The following is a 19,890-nucleotide window of genomic DNA, read 5'->3' as shown; positions in this document are numbered from 1 at the left end:
AGTCAGCGGCTCCTGTTCCATTGGACAGCCCTGGGGTTTCAGGTGATGGATCCCTTCCGTTACCCCTCCAGTTGCGACCCCAGGTGTTGTGGTTTCCAGCTCTCTCCTCCCTTAGTGAGCTCAGGGTTGTTTTCATCAAGTCAATAGCTTTTTCCAGAATCCGCTCTTCCTCACTGGCGTGCAGGGAGTTCTCCATCTCTTGTTTCCATTCCGGTTGGTGGTCGCTCCGTCTCAGGGTCACTTCTCTCGAAGCCTTTTCCCACTCACTTTTCCTTCCAACGCCCATCGACCACCGGGGTTTTTGTTCGTGCTGCTCCGCCGTTTCCTCCCAGGAGGAATATGATACTTCAGCTTCCCAATGTTTCTGGGAGTTCGGCTGGGAGGAAGGCTCCTTCTCCGTGGGGCTTCCTTCCCTTCTTGCTTCATCGTCAGACATCATATTTATTTGCAAAGTCCCCCGGTAAGGTTCTTCTTCCCGGGTTGACTTTCGTTGCAAGCCCTGTCTAATGTCAGGACCCACCCCAAACCACGTTTTAGGAAGACAAAAACTCTTGGAGTCAAATTTTTAGTCCAAAAGGAATCTTTACTATGACATGCTTGGTTGTAGGAAATGAGACAGGGCTTAATATTTCCACGATGTAAACCCTTATAAAGAGTTCCCGGTTTAACCCCCCTTAATCCCCATTTGGTCAGTCCCCCATCCTTCCTCTCGTATCATCCATCTCGTGGGAAAAAGGAAGTTAGGACCCTTTTGTTTATTGCTGCCTACCGTGACAAAAACCAGATGCTAGCCCCCCCTTTTGTTTCCCCAGTTCAAAAGGCTTCTCCTTTCCTTTGAAATGCCTATTGCCGGTTCAATACACATCTGTCCTCTTCTCTTCGGGAGATGGCAGAATCCATGGGATATGTTTGAAACATTCCATTTATGAATATGATATAAATGGATTCTGACAAATAGTTCATTGTACCCAATAGAATGTCTCCAGATTCTAACATATTTCTGCACTGATTCTTGAAACACCTTTCCATTGAGAAACTGATAAAGAATTAGAGAGAGATTCTCTGCAGCTAAAATTTATTTTCCATCAGCAATCAGGCCTCTTCCTAGGTAAGATGTAATGAAAATGTTTTACTCTTCATGATAAGAAGGCTCCTGGAATGAGGTTTGTGTATGTAGTCCTTGGAAATATCTGGATTAGAACTTGTGTTATTTATTTATTTATTCATTCAATGTGTTATTTATTTATTTATTCATTCTAATTCAAGATTGGGGAATGGGATACTAGAACACCTGTTACCTTTCTTGCTTCTTTCACTACCAGACATATTTTACTTGAGTTTGTTAAGCACTTTACATGTGTTTTTGAACAGAAAGGAGAAAGATAAGCTGAAATAATGAATAAATAAATATTTGGTTTGAACACAGTGGAATATGTCTGGACTGGCATTGCCACTTGATTCAGGGAATTCTTGTTTCTCATCATTAAGGGCTGTTTCAAAATTGTTCTCTCTTTTATGCTTGTTACTCCAAAATTCCAGCAAAAGCAGCTAGTCCTTAACTAAATCTCTTCACAAAAGAAAACCTTCTTGCAAATTAATGCCAGACTAGGTAATATACATGACTAAGAAACAAAAGGCAGAAGCTGGAGGCAACTGGCCCAAATCAGTATTCCTTAGTGCAACATAGTTCAAAGTTCAAAAGTTACCTCTTCTGTTGAGCAAACACATTAAGATTTTAAATATAAACACACTGAGTTAAATACATGGCATGTACTATAAAATACATAGTCCAAATTACACAATGAAGGTTATGGAAAACATTCAGTATAATTAAAGACATATATTTTTCATTGTATATTTAGTCCTCAACTTACAACCACAATAGAGCCCAAATTTTATGTTGCTAAGTGAGAATGATGTTAAGTGAGTTTTGCCCCATTTTATGACCTTTCTTGCCATAGGTGTTAAGTGAATCACTGCAGTTGCTAACATGGTTGTTAAATGAATCTGACTTCTTCTCCATTATTTTTTGTGCCATTGTAACTTATGAATGATCACTAAAGGAACAGTTGTAAGTCATGGACTACCTGTACAGAATATCTTTTTTCTATTACTACTGGTAGTTTATCTTTCTCTTGTAAAATTGTATAGTTGTTGTTGGTGGCTCTCTACCAGAAAACAATAGTGAAAAACAACAAAATAAAGGATGACTGAATTAGTCTAGTGTAGCTGTAGAAATATTTCATCAAGTACCTAATGGTAAAATGGGCAGCCAATAAATTTCACAAATAAATAGATAAATAATATACTTACGTTGCTGAATATTCAAATAGGCCGTAATAGGGATTAAACATTTCCTTGGACAATAGGAAGAACCATTCTCTGGCCACTCCTCCATAGTCAAGGCCTTTTTCTGATTCAAATTCTATCCAAAGTCTGGCTTTTAATACATCAGGTCTCTTCACTGACATGATTCTTCGATACGATTCTTCAAAAATATTATTTCTGTGGAGTTTCATCTCAAATCTGTTTGGTATATCAGCCTTCACGGAAAAAAGAATATTCCATACATTGACTGGCCTGAATGCATTTTCTATATCGGCTATTTGTAGAACAAATTGTCTAACAGTATGGCCAGGCCTTGTTCTTTTTTTTTCAATACAGTGCAATGTCTGCACAGGTTCAATTAAAATCATGTAGACTTCTTCTATGGGACAATGTGGCCTTTCTTCCAAGCTGCAAATATTTCATGAAATACATCCCTGTTTGTCACTCAAGGGCCTTTCTCATGGTCAATCAATGAGTAGGTGTCCAGTCTCTCTTGCGGTCAAATATAAAAGACCATGGAGGTGCACTGTCCAGTAACTGGATGGAGAAAGGGTGTTTCCACAGCAGATTTGATCACTCAACTGATGTTAAGTAGATCAGTATCACCTCCAGGCTCATGCCTGAAGTCCCTTAGATTGTCTACCATACATGGGAACTTTTGTGATGGAAAAAGGAATGAATGAACCTTTATTGTCAAAGTACAACCATGTATACATTGAGATTAGCTGAAGACAGGTGTTTGCTCCCTAGCAATGGGCTAGGGATGAGAACAAGGCCTTCAGAAATGATTACCAAAGGATCTTTTGTGCTATAGTGAGCAAGATATGAAAACGAACCCTTAGTGGCTGGGAAAAAAACCACTGGCTAGAATGTTTGTGGATTTGGGTTTTGTGGGACCCTACTTTAGAGGGAAAGAAAAGGTAGCCTGTGAACCTAGCAAATAGAAATAATGGACATTAGGAGCATATGGAACAATGGAATGGAAGTTGAAAGAGAAAATAAAGGAAACAGAGAAAAATGCTGCAATTGTAGAATGCCATAGCAAAGTGTATTGTAAAAAGCAACATATAATAAAAGAAAGGTTGCGTTCCCTATACTAAGGCTACCAATTTTATCACGAAATAAATATTTACTTACTGGTTTCTTTAACTTCTTCCTGAAGTAGTCATATTTTTGTTTAAATTCTCTGGAATATGGAACGGCCTGGAAGACATGAACGCTGTATTGTTAGTGTAAAGAATCAAATGATCATGAAAGATCTATATTGGGACCATCCATTTCTCTCTAATTATTCATTTCCTTAATCCTTCATTTTTTAAAACCTGATGCCGATGAGTCTCTATGATACATATACTAACCTCTTGAGATCTGTGATTTCCTACCCCTACAGGAGCTGAAGGCTGCACATTTTAAACTGCCTAATTGTCTCAGTACATATTGAAATAGTTCTGGTTAGGTACTTAGCTAAGAAAGAAAGGTGCAATTTTTAAAAAAAAAATTGGATGGGCTAAACTTTCATCAGAACAAGAAATGGATGGAGGTTTTGTGTGTTTGTATTATGAGGTTTCATCCCAGCTCAAGACAAAACGAGAGTGTGCAGTTCCATGCTATTTTTGACTGTTGTCCCTGCAGAAGAACAGAAACATTGAAAGAAAAATTGGCTCCCTTGGTTTTTGATCTTAGAAACACAAATGTAAAGGAGCCAGTTGTTCATATTCAGTGCACTCTTACTAACTAATTAAATAAATTTATCTTTTTAAAGTTATGCCCTTGGCCATGTTGTCACTGGTAGATAGTAAGTAGTCAGCTCTGATATCTGTTTACTTTGATAGCTGTAGGATGAAAAATGATAATTTGTTTAAAATTTATGAATGAACCCTTTGTGCGTTGGAACACAACTCATTCAGTACTATTGGCCCTCGATTTCCAACCAATTCCTTACAATGGCACTAAAAAAAGTGAACATTTTCCACTTACAACCATTGCAGCATCACCATAGTCATGTGATCAAAATTTGGGCACTTGGCAGCTGGCCTGAATTTATGATGGCTGCAGGGTCATGTGACCACCTTTTGCAACCTTCTCACAAGCAAAGTCAATGGGGAAGCTAGATTCACTTAACAACCTTCCGAGGTAGGTAAAATGAGGACCCAGATTGTTGGGGGCAATAAGCTGACTTTGTAATAATGCCGCTTGGGGGGGGCGAAAGCCCTAATAAGCAGGCATATACATAGAATGAAGGCTATTGCTAAGCTTGTAAGCCGCCCTGAGTCTTCGGAGAAGGGCGGGATATAAATGGGATTAAATAAATAAATAAATAAATACTAACAACTGCAGTGGTTCACTGAACAACTGTGGCAATAAAGGTCATAAAATGGGGGCAAAATTCACTTAACAACTGTTTTGCTTAGCAATGGAAATTTTGAGCTCAATTGTACATGTTCCAATGAAAGCTTGGAACAAAAGGGCTTTTTTCATTTTTGCATGTTCCTAAAAGGTACCATGCCTTTCTAGATATTACTTTTTTCTAGTTATTAGGCATTCAAGTTGGCTATTATTATTATGATTTCTTCTGGTCAGTTAATGGGGGCAAAATAGAATATCCTGAATCAGTATGTTAAAATTATGAAAGATAGACAGGAACAAACATACTTTCTTGCTTTCTTGAAAATGCTTACATTTCCACTAAGAAGGTAACTTATTTGCAAACTAATTTTATCATCTCCTTTGGGAAAATGAAGACTCCTGTCATAGCTCCAGAAGGAAGCACAGATTAAATAAGATTACAGACATGCTGAAGTGGGAAATAGCCATCTGCTTGCTAACGCTATTTCCTCATAATGGGAAAAATTCTTTGCAGAAATTAACAGAGCAAAACATACACTTTGCTTCTAGTCAACGTTGTGAAAGTTATGTGTTTTGCAGTCTATTATGATTATACTGCAACGCTCTCTACATGGGGCTGCCTTTGGGGACCACCCGGAGGCTTCAGCTGGTGCAGAATGCAGCCACGCAGGTTGTGATGGGGGTTTCCCAATACTCCCATGTAACACCTCTGCTCCGCGAGCTGCATTGGCTTCCGGTTGCCCTCCTGGTGAGATTCAAGGTGCTGGTGATGACCTATAAAGCCCTAAATGGCTTGGGTCCGGGATATCTGAGGGAACACCTGCTGCCGGCATCAAGCTCCCTTCGTCCTGTGCGCTACCACAGGGAGGGTCTTCTCAGGGTACCGCCGGTAAAAGATTGCCGGCGGACAATACCCAGGGGGAGGGCCTTCTCTATGGGTGCGCCTGCCCTTTGGAACCAGCTGCCTGTAGAGCTTAGGACTGCCCCTGACCTTCACTCATTTCGCCGGGACCTGAAGACCTGGCTCTTTGAGCTCTCTGGCCTGGTCTGAGCATATTAATTGGGATTTTAATTGTATTTTAATTGGGGTTTTATTTCAAGGTCAATATAATCTTTTTAATTGATTTTAAGTTTTGTAATTTGTTGTATTGTTTTTAAAAAACCTTGTGAACCGCCCTGAGTCCTACGGGAGAAGGGCGGTATATAAATCTAATAATAAAATAAAATAAATAAATAAATATTTGATTCTTAGGTATGGAAAAGGGCAAAACAACTCTGCAAACCGTAAGTTATATCTTTTTTTTTCCTACTGAAAATTAATGGTGCTAATAGGTCAACCCCCACCCACTAGATTCTTAAAAACAGTTATTTTTTCCATATATGTGGCAGGCCAAATAAATGCTTCCTAACTGGAAAAGCCATCTTCCAATTTATATCCAAATGTAGTTGGAACTATAGCAACCTATAACAGAAAACATATATCTATTTTCAACTCTACAGGACACTTAGCTCAGGGTTTTTCATAGTTGACAGGTTTAAGATGTGTCAGCTTCAATTCAACTCCCAGAATTCCACATCCAGCCTAAAGTCCACATATCTTAAGGCTGGTAAGTTTGAAAAACACTGCTCTAGGCCAGAGGGTATCAAACTGCCAGCCCACAGGCCTGATGCATCATGGCAAAACTGCGCCCACCCCATTGCTGGCAATAGGAAAAAAGTCGTGATAAATTGCGACACATCACGTGATTTTGCGAGTTTGACACTCCTGCTCTAAGCTGATTTTGGAAACCATACTATGTCCTCAATATGGTAAAGAGCATTTAAGTATTGGGATTTTCAGGTGGCATGTTCCTTCAATAAAACTGGAATAATGGGTGATATAAAATTAGGTGGACCAAAGTTTCTAACTTCAAAAAAGACTGTCCTCTCTCTATCAGACTGCTAATAGGGAAATGAGTAAAAATAGAAGTTTATGCATGATTTAGAATGGGTTATATTCCCTCTGTAAAACGTTTGGGATTCATTTTTTAGCACTTATAACTGTCAATGCTACTAACATCGAATGTTATTGCTTGACAAGAGATTGAGTTTAAGGTTGGGAGGGGGGACGGGTAGGATTGCACCTTTCAAGGCCATCTCTAACTAGAGAAGATAAGAGCTTGGCGGGTTTTCTAACAGAAGGGAAACTGATTCTTTAAATTAATTGGAGAATATGATTAATGACAAAATTAGAAAGGTAGAGAATTGTGTTTTAATATATTGTGCAAGGGGCGGAGATTTCAGATTCCAGCTTTCTTCGAGCAAGCATTTGCCGGTGTATTAGGCTAATAAAGGACTTTTAATTTAAACAATGCCTCAGAGTCACTTGAAAAGCCCATAGGTCGGAAACTTGACATCAACTATCTAGAGCTAAAATGTTGGATGAAGAAAATGGGGGATACTGATGCCACTGTAAGGGTGGGCACAGCTACAAAGATTAAAGTCAGTCATTTTCTTTCAAAGCTGAAACCACTCATCACAACAGTTTTTGTAAAAATAATTCCATGCAGTACTTACTGGACCTGTAATAGCAGGATTCTGCAACCTGGGATCTTCCCACTGAGTAATTTTGTTATCTGAAAATTAAACAAGAAAAAATGCAACATGTTTTTCTCCCTTCACATTCCATTTTTAAAACAAAAACAACCACAACAAAGCAACAACAGTAGATGGTCAGCTACTATTGAAGAAAAAAGGACTTTATATGTAAAAAATGTCATTTTAAAGAGCAGCAAGGAGCAGTTGGCTATCTTTGGGTTTCATTTAGCCACCCGAATCCCATGTAAACTATTCTATAATTTAGAGGCTGTATTCTGACAACGGACAAAGTATTTTGAATTGAAGGATTTCAACCAGCTGTTCTGAGCTTGAAGCAGCTGTCTGGTGCTTCCAATGTTTCCAAAGCGGTTGGGGATGGGAAAAATCCACTATCAATGTGAAGGAATAACTCTGCAACTGGAAATTTTGAAGATTGAATGGTTTGAATTCAAAATATTTTGCATTTGGATGGCAAATGCTTTCATTTCATCCACTAAAGGGAAAATATTTGAGTACACTGGATGCAGCATGATTGCAATAGATTTATTACATATATTATGTGATGTATTTGCAATCCCTAACCAGCACTGGATTTTACCTGGAGTTATGGCAGTTCTAGATCACACATTGGAGGAAGGCTTGGGTGATGGGTTTGGGGAAACCTGACTTAAGTATTCCAATCATCCTTTTGTATAACAAAGCCCTTTAAGAAACTTTTAAGTCCTTTTCCTAAAGTTTGATTCCATCTTTTTTGCTTTCCCTTTGCTTCTCTTTCCAAATTTAATTCTAGCTAGGCTCCATCCAGATACCTTTAGAGCATATTTGTTTGCCTCCAATTAGGGAAAATATTTCTTTATTCTGAAATCTTTATTACAGAGAGCAGAGCAAGGTTTGGAGTTTAAAAAGTGCAAAAAAGAAGCAACTTAAGAATCTGAATTTCCCTGAATAATATGTCATACATGTAAAGACACCCCCCCCATCTACGCTCTAATAATCTCTGATATTTTTTTGAAAATGGGGTGTTTTATGACGGTAAAGTATAAAGCAGTCGATGCTGCTGTCCATGTTAGGATGGGGTGGCACCTAAGCTGGCACTCAAATCATGAGATTGGGAAGTCACAGGAATTCTGGGCAACTAACATAAAGCTGCCTTTCACAGTTAGTTGCCAAATGCACTGCAGCCTGGTTGCTGACTTCTAATTGCTGGCGTTCTAGCAAGATCTAATTGAATTGTTTGGGAAACACGCTTTGCTACTTTTCATTCCCTAATTAAAATAAAAGCTATTTTGTTTGTTTTACACTTTTTGGCATCTTCTTTTTCACTCTGTGTTGAACATCTTTTAATAAGGGACAAGCATCTCTTCTCCTGTGCAAAGAATTTAATATCTGATGGTCACATGATATTTGTATGAATGCAAATTTTATATGTTAACCATTGCTGCCTTACAATATTCTCACAATCTCCTCTTCTAGGGAGGGAGGGAGGGAGGGAGGGAATCTTTATTGTTCCTTCATCAACCAAGAAAGGTTAAGAGTATGCTGAACCTCTTGCTAAATAGAATTTGGTTAAGGTGCAGAGGTGATAAAAAGGACTACTGTCATTTATTTTTCCTTTTCTCTATTTAGTCTAATTCAAAATTCTTATTTCATAAAACAGATTGTATATTTTCTTAGTACAATCTTTTTTCATAGGAAATAGGTTTTGGGGCAGCCCCCACAAACAAGGAAAAAAAAAATCTCACATGATTTTCTGGAAGGCATAACATTGATATGGATTTCTAAGTACAAAGCGCATTTTTCTAGGAAAAGGCACAGCACAACATTACAACGTATTGTTGACATTCAGGAAGCTATTAAGGACCTGGCTGTTTTCCCGGGCTTTTCCAAAGTGATGCTTGAGCCCCCACTGGATGTGGGATTTTTGGGGGGGTTATGTGTTGTTTTAGGGATGCTGATGATTTCTTTGTCTTTTGCAATTAAAAAAAAATAACCGGAAGCCATCCAGAACTGTTGGAAATTGGACAGCTTATCAATTGTATGTATGAATAAATAAATAAATCAAAGCAAAATAAGGTAGTCCTTGACTTATGACTGGTTGCTTTAACAACCGTTTGAAGTTATGATGGAACAACCCCCCCCCCAAAAAAAATCTACTCAGAACCTGATTTCAATGGTCATGTGATTGTATTTTTGGTGCTTGGTAACTACCTCACCTTTACGGCTATTTGCAGCATTCCGCAGTCAAGTGACTGCAAGTTTCAATATTTTTTAACTATTTCCAGTGTTTACTTCTGATTTTTTGGCAAAAATGTCCTTGGGTAAAATAGATTCGTTTAATGACTGCAAACAATGCAAAAAAAAGTAGCTCCAGCCATGTGATATCTCAACTTATGACTGCAACAACCTATGACTGAAATCTTAGGCTCAATTACAGTCATAAGTTGAGGTTTAACTGTTACACTTCTAAAATCTTGTACTGTATGACTGGGCTGCATATTCTTTTCCCAAAGTTGTCAAGGCAGCTGAACATCTTCTTAAAGCCTAGAAACTTGTTCTACACTGATGAGTCAACTAAGGACAATTTTATCAGAGAAAAACTATGAAATTCACATTGATGACCGCCCCACTCCACTTGGCTAATAGGCAAAGTGGCTTAGAAGAAGTGTTATTTGAGAGCATGATGCAATCAAGAATGATTACAACCATTTTTTTTTAAAGTGAGCTATAGTGGTTAGCCGCAAAAACTTCCATCATTCACATTAATCATTCACCTTTACTTTGGCCCTAATAAAAGAATTTCCCAGCTGTTGCTGTTAGGAACTTAAAAGTGAAATAAATCAAGATTTCTCTCAAATTTTCAAGTGTATGCATATGAATGTATTTACAGGTAGTCCTTGACTTATGACCACAATTGAGCCTAAAATTTCTCTTGTTGAGTGAGACATTTGTTAAGTGACTTTTGCTCCTTTTTACGACCTTTTTTGCCACAGCTGTTCAGTGAATCACTGCAGTTGATAAGGTAGTAACACGGTTGTTAAGTGAATCTGGCTTCCCTATGGACTTTGCCTGTCAAAGGTTGCAAAAGATGACCACATGACCTCGGGACACAGCAATGGTCATAAGTATGAACCAGTTGCCAAGCATCTTAATTTTGATCACATGATCATGGGGATGCTACAAAGTTTGTAACTGCGAAAAATGGTCATAAGTCACTTTTTTCCTGTGCTGTTGTAACTTTGAACTGTCACTAAATGAACTGTTGTAAGTCGAGGACTACTTATATTTGCTAGATTTATATCCTGCCTGTCCTTTTGGGGCTTACGGCAGCGTGTACATCACACCAACCCTGTATGGTAGGTTGGGCTGAGTTATGGTGACAATCCAAAGTTACCCCAAAGGTTATATGTGTGAGATAGTATAAGGACATTATCAATTCAAAAACTGAAAGGTGTCAAAAATCCATTCTTTTTGTTGAGACCTTCAGAGATTGGATGAAAATGTCTGATGTATGCAAGTTGAACTTAAGTGCTGTTAAAAAACCACTTTTCTAAAACAATCGCTGTTTTAGAAAAACAGTCTTGTTTTTTGTTTTTAGAAAAGACACAGTTTTGGGACTGTGACTTTCATAGATGGGCTCAAATGATCTCAACCACTTTTGGAATTTAGAGCTGATGTTTTTCCAGTTGGGTTATAATTACTTGTAACCTACAACTGCATAACCAACTTGTCTCCCTTCCTTCCTTATCCATCTCCATCCTGATGCTTCCTCTCAGTTGAAATCCTGGATCAGTCTAGTCCAGGGGTGTCAAACTCACAACATCATGTGACGTGTCGCGAAGTATCACGACTTTTTTTTCCATTGCCAGCAATGGGGTGGATGCGGTTTCGCCATGACGCATCCAGCCCATGGGCCGGCAGTTTGACACCCTGGTCTGACACCTTGGCAACTTTTAAGTGCTGTCTGGGGAATTCTGGGAATTGAAGTCCACACATTTTAAAGTTCCGAAGACTGAGAAACCCTGGGCTAGCCATTCTGTGATGAAGATTTGATGAAGCGGGCTGCAGCTCATGAAAGCTGATGCCTTTTAATAAAATGTGTTATTTGGAGAAAGTGCTACCAGACCTCTCCTGATTATTTACTATTGTAGACTTAACACAAACCTCCTCCTACAATGCCAAAGTTTGACTTGAGCCTATATCCCCAGTACTAACCCAACAACATGAAGTCTGGCCCCTCTCATTAACAAGTAGCTCAAAAGATCAGTTCTTGTGACATAAATGCTGCTTTGACCAATAAAGTTCTGTCTGGCTTGGCATCTATAGGACTAACTTTTCCAACCAGAATTAGAAGTGTTGGGAAAAACTGTTTTCCTTCCCAGAAAAGCTATTAATCATTCCCCATTTCTATGAAGTGAGGAAGCTGAGGCCAGCAGTAGTTCCACTGCTGCCCTGATTCTATGGATACTATCAGATACGCTCCTTCCCTGATGGAGAAAATGCTACAAAGACTTAATGCATAATTGCTGCCACTGTTTTCCTGGGATTGTTTATGTGTTGAGGTTATTTGGTTTGGAATATCCTGAGGAGTTCAGTGGGAGTAATTTATTTTAATATACATTTACTTTCATTGTAGCAGCTTAATGTTTTCTTGCATTTTCATTACCGAATTTATAATGCTTTCTCATGTTGTTATTACTGTAAACCAGGGGTCTTCAAACTTGGCCCTTTTATGACTTGTGGACTTCAACTCCCAGAATTCCTCAACTAGCATGCCTGGCTGACGAATTCTGGGAGTTGAAGTCCACAAGTCATAAAAGGGCCAAGTTTGAAGACCCCTGCTGTAAACCTCCAGAAATCCATGGTTGATATGGTGGGGTTGTGTGTGTGTGTGTGTGTGTGTGTGTGTGTGATTAATAAAATGAAATCATTAAAAGAAAATAAAGTCTGAATCCAGCAGTGAAGTGGCATGGCCATCAGTCTTATTGTACAGGAGAAAAAGATGCACTAAGCAAGGCAAGAGAGATATACACTATTGCAAGTGCTGCAGTGATTCAACCAAGCTGGTTTTAAGACACTTCCAAATTCCAAACAGGGCCGAGATTCACTGAGGTGTGCCTGATTTTACCCTGCTCTCTTTATGGCAGCAGAAAAAACATACATACTGATACTGCTGCAACAAAAGGCAAGGCCTTACAATGGATGATGACAGAAAAGAAATGCTTAATATGCAGTGCACCTACTTCAGTATCAGTGCAAAGTTTTTAAAAAGATGACCTGTTTTGGCATGTAGTAACAGGCACCTGAGGAAGCAGAACTATTTAAGAGGAAAAGGAAGGTCAACAATCGAAAAGGTAGAACCTAACTACGATCATTTCTGTCTTCCAAAAGGAGTGAAAAAACAGAATTGGTCATGCAGCATGTAGGCATTTCTTGGTTAATTCTATAACAATTCTAGGAAGAGTTTAATCTGATTCTAAATGTTGACTCCCTTTTTTAATTTAAAGGATATGATTCTACTTAAAACCTTATTCATGCATTTTCAAGACTCAGAAGCTACTTTATATAGGCAATCTTTATAAAAAGTAACTTAACATTATGCAACTAAGTACCATTGTTAATTGATGGATATTCAAAGACAACAAAGATTAAAACACTGATGCAGTAATTTTAAAAGGTTAATTTTTCAAGTTTCATACAGCTGTTTTCCTTTCATATTTTCGCTCAAGAACACATTGAGCAATTAATATGTATTTTTGATTTTTTTAAAAAAAATCACAAACATTCCCAGTTGAATAACAATTATTTCTGTTGCCACTTGAAAATCAAAACACAACAAATATCCACACACTTGTTCAGAAGTGCTGTAATAGGACATATCTACAATGAAACGCCATTTAGACTAGGACTTCAAAGAACGAAAGTGGATAGAGATTAACAGGGTGGGTGCAAACTAACATGCCACAAATAGAAAATAAGGTCAGAACTGGCGTTGCCCCAAGCCCTTCTTTAATTAATTTGTGAGGGGAAAGATTCTAGCAAAAATTTCTTCTACTACTTGTGTTATATTCAGACTCATGGCTACATTAATCGGATTTTTTTTCTCATCTTATTTTCTATTCCTAGTGTGTGCTTCCATTTATTAATAAGTGCATATAAGCCATGGGATCCATCCACAACACCAAAGAAAAAAGAAATAAAAGAAAATCCAAAAAATTCAACAAAAACAACCACAAAGAAGAAATGTTAATGCTTCACAAGATCAAATAGGGACAAAGCTTGATGAGCCAATTAAAGCAAGCTTTTGGTGAATTGTACAGTACCGTAAGAGGGCACTAAGTCTCGGGTATGAATCTCGCCACATAGCAACACCTGGCTTCCTAAATGAAGAGTAAAATTACAAAGCTTTCACTTCAATAAAGATTACCTCCCTTCATCTATTCGCTGTAGAGCCTGCATGCCTACTTACTATGATCTATATAAAATGTTCTTCCATCCAAATGAATCCTTTCCTCCCAACCAGGCTGTAATTAAAGAACAACAAAAACAACATCAGAAGCAGAATTAATATTTATTGCAGCATTATTATATTCAAATACTTCTAAACAGGCATACAGTTTCATTTATTCTGCCTTACATTTTAAAGAATCTTTCATGCACTATAAACTTAACAATGAAATTGTGGAGTTCACTAGTATGACCTAACCCAGGGGTAGGCAACCTTGGCTCCTTTATGACTCGTGGACTTCAACAGCGGGCTCAGGAATTCTGGGAGTTGAAGTCCACGAGTCATAAAGAGCCAAGGTTGCCTACCCCTGACCTAACCCATGCCTAGCAGAGTCAAATGTTTTTTGAAAATGCTGTCTTCTGACGTTGAATAAAAAGGAAACCAATTCCAAAGAACTCTATGGGGATTTGTTTCTTCCAGTAAACAGACTGTTGCAACCAATGGTTTATTAGTCAGTCTCCTGACTTAGGATGCCACTGAATCTTGCCAATAGAGGAGAATGTTTGTAACTCAGGGTTGAAATGAGGGGTCCTTGGTCTCTCTGAGCTTGGTTGTTTACTTGCAGATGTTTCATTATCCAAACTAGCTAATGTTGCTTCCCAAACTCCATAGCATATATAGAACACATAGGGAATGAAAGAAAAATTACTCTTGATCTAGTCCAGAAGTAGCATCCTTTTGAGGTGGTAGACACCTCTGTACAGTCTTTACACTGTTACCAACTCTTCCCTGAGCCAAATTAAAGAATACAAATAAATAGGTGAGTATATTTTAAATAAATGAAAAGTAGCCAAAATTTCATGAGGTCTAATGTAAGGACATAGAAAAAATCTGAAAACTGGAGATTTTGCGCAAGATGGTCATTTTAATTAATCGATATTATAATGTTGCAGGTCAGGGAGTAAAACAATTACCAACTATTGAACTATTTCCTTTTCAGGAAATGCTACATTATTTTGCTTCTCCAGGTGCCTACAAAATCTCGAAGGGTAGAAGAGAGAAAGTACATTTTCCTCTCTCTGCATCAGGAATGGGAACAAGATGGCTTATATTTCATTAACAAAAAAATAAAAAATAACTTTTTTTTAAAAAAAAATAAAACTATGTATTTTATTTGGGTAAGTATGTAAAGAGACTGCTTCTATTTCTCAAGTCGCACATATGCAGAAATGGCCAAAAGTATAGCTACTGATGCAGCTGCCTCCAAAATCTCATCTGTTCCTAGACTCTACCTTTTTCTTTTTTAAAAAAAAATCAAATAATTTCTTTCCTTCTCATTAGCGTTTTGCAAAAGGGAAGAGCAGGAAAATGCATTTTGCAGGAAAATGCCCAACTTGCTGGGTGGAAGCTTCCATCAAGAAAATGACACTTTTTGCAAGACTTCAACTCTGTCTGGGAAGAAAACTACTTTTTCTCCTTCTCTGGGGAGGTACAGGAGGGGGGGGGGAGGAGAGAAAAGAAATTAAAGGGGTTTGTTCCCACATAGATTTTTTTTTGTCAAAAATTGCCAAGATGTGTTCTTCCCGTCTCCTCACACGAGTTGTGAAGTCTCCGTTTGCTGTATTTTTGGTGTATGGGATGTGCTTTTGTAGATGCATAGGATTTTCTGCTTACTGTTTTCCAAGTTTAATTGTTAACTATCCAGAGTCATTCTGGAATTAGTTAGCCTCTAAATCTAAAAAAATACTAGCAACAATAATATTGCAGGAACTAAAAAAAAAAACCCTTCCGCAGAAAATATAATGGAATAAATTTATTTATTTATTTATTTATTTATTTATTTATTTATTTATTTATTTATTTATCTATTTATTTATTTATCTATCTATCTATCTATCTATCTATCTATCTATCTATTATATCTATCTATCTATCTATCTATCTATCTATCTATCTATCTATCTATCTATTTATTTATTTATTTATTTTTGGGACTTATATGCCGCCCTATCTCCCGAAGGACTCAGGGCAGCTAACAACAATAACGTACAATAAATACAGAAGTTAAAATAAAAATTAAAATTAAAGGCCCCTGTAGAATAAATAAAAATTAAAATTAAAATAAATTAAAAATTAGAGTTAAAAATTAAAAACATAATTAAAATCCCTGTCAGTCTAGGTCAGCCAGGTGGAAAAGGAGTGTTTTGAGGCCGCGGCGAAAGGACTGGAGATCTGGGGCCATCCGAAGCTCAGGGGGGAGCTGGTTCCATAGGGCTGGCGCTCCCACAGAGAAGGCTCTCCCCCTGGGGGTCGCTAGCCGACATTGTCTAGCCGACAGTACCCTGAGGAGGCCTTCTCTGTGTGAGCGCACTGGGCGATGGGAAATCGTTCCCGGCAGCAGATGGTCCTGCAAGTATCCCAGGCCTAAGCCATGTAGGACTTTAAAGGTAAGTACCAGCACCTTAAATAAATAAATTACTTATTTTCTCTAACGAGGACATGATATACTAGGATTGTGTCCTTTCCCGCTATGTTTTTTGCAAGAAGGAGCAGCAAGAGACGGCTGGCTGTTTCTGCACTGGCCTTAAGCAGAGAGTTAAACCATCTTTACTCCCCACAGTCGAGGAAGGGAAAAAAAGTTTTTTCCTGTAAATTAAAACTTTTGTAGACGGAGGAGAAAAATCTGAACAAAAAAGAAAAGAACTCATTTTGTTCATTCCTCAGAAAGCATCAAGGAGATGCTGCTGGTATGCTGCGAGTATTTTCTTTTTAAACAGCCCAAATTACAGGAAAGACAAAAAAAGCCTTTTAAAATAGACCTTTTGGGAACACTACAAAGGTTTCCCCAACTGAGAGAAGGCATTCACTTAAAGAAAGGAGATTTACCTAGCTGTAATTGCAACTAAAAGAACGTTTTACATATCAGTTTGAGTATTTGCATTCATAAGAACAGCATGATAAGGACATTAATCTGTTCTTTCATATCAGAAATGTAGAATTAAATACAAAGATAATACAGAAGGTAATGTTAGAATAGCAAAAGAACCAAGCTTTATTGTGTGCAAGACAGGGAAAGGAATTTTCATTCTGTTCTCAAAAAGACGGATGCGAACATTTTTAAGTTTACAATAAAAGAAACACATTTTAGTATCTTAACTTGTAAACAATATTTTTCTTGCTTTAGCCAATCATTAAAAAATGAATTAGGTGTTCTAAAGATTCAGTACATTGTCTAAAGTCTGATAATTAAAAAAAGACTATTTTATTCCTAAGAGCAGATGCCCAGGTTTTGAAGATACATATTAAATATGGCTTGATTGAATTATTATCTAATGCAAGAAGAATCTACACAAAATGACTTCATGTTGATGATATATTTTACCATTATTTTAAAAATGAGAAGCAGGAAGAACACATGGCTATAGCAAACCCAGACCATAAGCTTTGGGCAGAGATTCATAATCATAATCGTAATAGTAAAGTTGGAAGGGACCTTGGAGGTCATCTAGTCCAACCCCCTGCTCAGGCAGGAAACCCTATACCATTTCAGACAAATGGCTGTCCAGTCTCTTCTTAATTGTAATTCCATTACAATAATACCTGAATATATACAGTAGTTATTTCCTGGTTTTGAGAAACAAATATTTAACAATATTTAATCAGGTTTTCTTTCAATTTCTACCCTAATTATGGAAACCTTCCCTAGCATCTCTAGGCAGGGCTGGAGAAGATCTCTGACTAAAAACTTGAACAACCACTATCAGAATAGACAGTTTTGGTTCAGAGCTGCATTCTCTACTGTTACTCATCTTTTAATGTTATCCCAGTACCCAAATGAATTTAATGGGACTCACAATTAAATCTTAAGATGGGGAAAATTATAATAACCTCTACATTACACAGATAGGAATCATGGATGGCATAAGAATCCATCCATGTTTTGCAATGATCCCTGGAACTCTTACTGTATGTGCTTCAACACAGACAAGTGGGTCCCTGAATACAGAAGATGTGACTTTTTCTGTGACAAATTCCATTTATAGGCGATCCTCGTTTAATGTTCACTCATTCAGCAATTGTTTGAACGTAGACAACCCTGAACGAGCAATAGTTACAACTGGGCCTTACACTGACGGCCATCACAGCAATCGTAAACTGTGACCTTCCCTGCTGGCTTCCCATATGCAAAATCTATGGGAAAACTGACAGGAAGTTTGAAGACATGGCTTCAGGAGATCCTTGTTTAACAACATGTATGGTCCTTAACAGCGGCAATTGGATCAGCCAGAACGGCCATCACTAAACAGTACAGTCACATGGCTTTTTGACTTACTACAGTACTGCACTGCTTAATGACTGACTTTCTGTTTTCATTTAGCATAGTGAAGCCCATATGGAACTTTTTCTCAAGGGAATTCAGATCAGCTCGTCTTCCTTGCTCTTAAATGGCAGTGAAGACCATGCTACCTGTTCTACTTATTGGTTTTACTGTAATACAGATAGTCCTCGACTTACAACAGTTCGTTAGTGACTGTTCGAAGTTACAACGGGACTGAAACACTTATGACCACTGCAGCATCCCCATGTTTACGTGATCTGCATTTGGATGCTTGACAAGTGACTCACAATTATGACAGTTGCAGTGTCCCAGGGTCATGTGATCCCCTTTTGTGACCTTCTGACAAGCAAAGTCAATTGGGACACCAGATTCACTTAACATCCGTGTTACTAACAACTACAGTGGTTCACTTAACAAAAGTGGCAAGTTGCAAAATGAGGCAAAACTCACTTAATAAATTTCTCATTTAGCAACATGTTGGACTAAATTGTGAGTTAAGGACTACCTGTATATGTCCTTGCTTCTGTTTTTTTAAATCTTACTTCATTATTTGTAGTTTATTTTTTAGACTGCATTTAGTGGGCAAAGGCTCACTATGTCAAAAGAAGTAATGTTAGATTCCAGCTTTAATTCTACAAAGGATGTGGATACAGTACTAGGATCCAAGAGGAAACTTCCATATGCCTTCCGAAACAGGTGTGCTTGCCAAGAGAGAGACATACACAAACTTTTTGAAACAGGTTATCCTGATCTTATAGGAACAGACAGTTGTTTTCAATTCTGGAAAAGTGTTATAAATTCTGGATGAGAAGTTCTCAATAGTATATTGTTAACAGTTACAGATGCTGAATTGAGAGAACATGCTTGCAATGTTGAGACTGTTTTTTTGAGACATAATTCTATTTTTGAGACACAAATAATACAGGTAAGGAAAAGTTACCGAACTACATTTGCAACATGCACGAATGTTGTCTCTAGTTCAAAAGGTGCAACATGGATACTTACAGGAAGGGGACCCAAGTCATTTGGGTTTAAAGCCGCTTTTGACCGCAAGTGTACTGGAAATTTGAGTCGGGGATCTTCCTGAAGTGATAAGCAAACTTATGTAAGGACATCCTTACTGAAATTACATTTTTATCAAGGCCTATGACACTATCCTTCCTTCCTTCCTTCCTTCCTTCCTTCCTTCCTTCCTTCCTTCCTTCCTTCCTTCCTTCCTTCCTTGATTTCAGAAATATTTAACATTACTTCTTTTGCATGTTAATGCAAGTAAAAGAGGTAATGTTAAATGCTAAACGTTTTGCTGCAAAATTATACAGCCATTTTCAAGAGATTGTTATGTGTAGTTACTCTCTTTTTCAGTAAATTAAATTAGAGATGATATGATTTACCAGGAGATTGAATAGCAAACCATTTCTTTTTCTTCTTATATCTGCAGAATTCTTGGAGCAAGAAGCACTGCATTTATGCCTTGGCTGTGATCCTGACAAAACTCTAAGGAAAGAGATTTCTATAGCAATGAGCCGAATCAAGTCATTCTGATGTCAGGCGGACACACCTAAATGTTAGACAGGTAAGAGAGCCAATTTGGTCTAGTGATTAAAGTACCTGGCTAGAAATTGGGAGACCGTGACTTCTAGTCCTACCTGGGTATGACTAGGTACTGAATATTTTTTAGCAGGGAATAATTTTGGGTAGGAAAGAAAAGGAGAGAATGATCAGAAGCAAGGTGGATAGACTCAGTTACAGTAGCAATAAGTGAATTGTGGGGAAAGCTGAGGGACCAGATTAGGGATAGACCATCATAGAGAAAATCTGTCTACATGATTGCTAAGAGAGAATGACTTTATAATAT

At 37.8% G+C, this 19,890-nt stretch overlaps 1 protein-coding gene across 11 annotated transcripts in view; it reads right to left on the bottom strand.

Moving 5' to 3' along the window:
- NEDD4L (NEDD4 like E3 ubiquitin protein ligase) overlaps positions 1-19,890 on the bottom strand; it is a gene marked incomplete at its 5' end in the record, with an annotated part of 305,674 nt that overhangs the window by 33,252 nt on the left and 252,532 nt on the right. For 7 of the 11 annotated variants that reach the window (XM_081320525.1, XM_081320519.1, XM_081320518.1 and 4 more), the window contains 6 exons: positions 2,314-2,543; positions 3,466-3,531; positions 7,231-7,289; positions 13,572-13,628; positions 13,718-13,772; positions 19,041-19,118. In XM_081320525.1, coding sequence (XP_081176651.1) covers positions 2,314-2,543; positions 3,466-3,531; positions 7,231-7,289; positions 13,572-13,628; positions 13,718-13,772; positions 19,041-19,118 — 545 coding nt within the window. The remainder of the gene's footprint in view (positions 1-2,313; positions 2,544-3,465; positions 3,532-7,230; positions 7,290-13,571; positions 13,629-13,717; positions 13,773-19,040; positions 19,119-19,890) is intronic. The other 4 variants (XM_081320526.1, XM_081320527.1, XM_081320520.1 and 1 more) reach the window with 1 other exon arrangement.

This window comes from Vipera berus (assembly GCF_964194415.1).
Source record: "Vipera berus genome assembly, chromosome: 2".
NCBI classification, from domain to species: domain Eukaryota; kingdom Metazoa; phylum Chordata; class Lepidosauria; order Squamata; family Viperidae; genus Vipera; species Vipera berus.
This window is presented reverse-complemented; position numbering and strand designations above follow the sequence as displayed.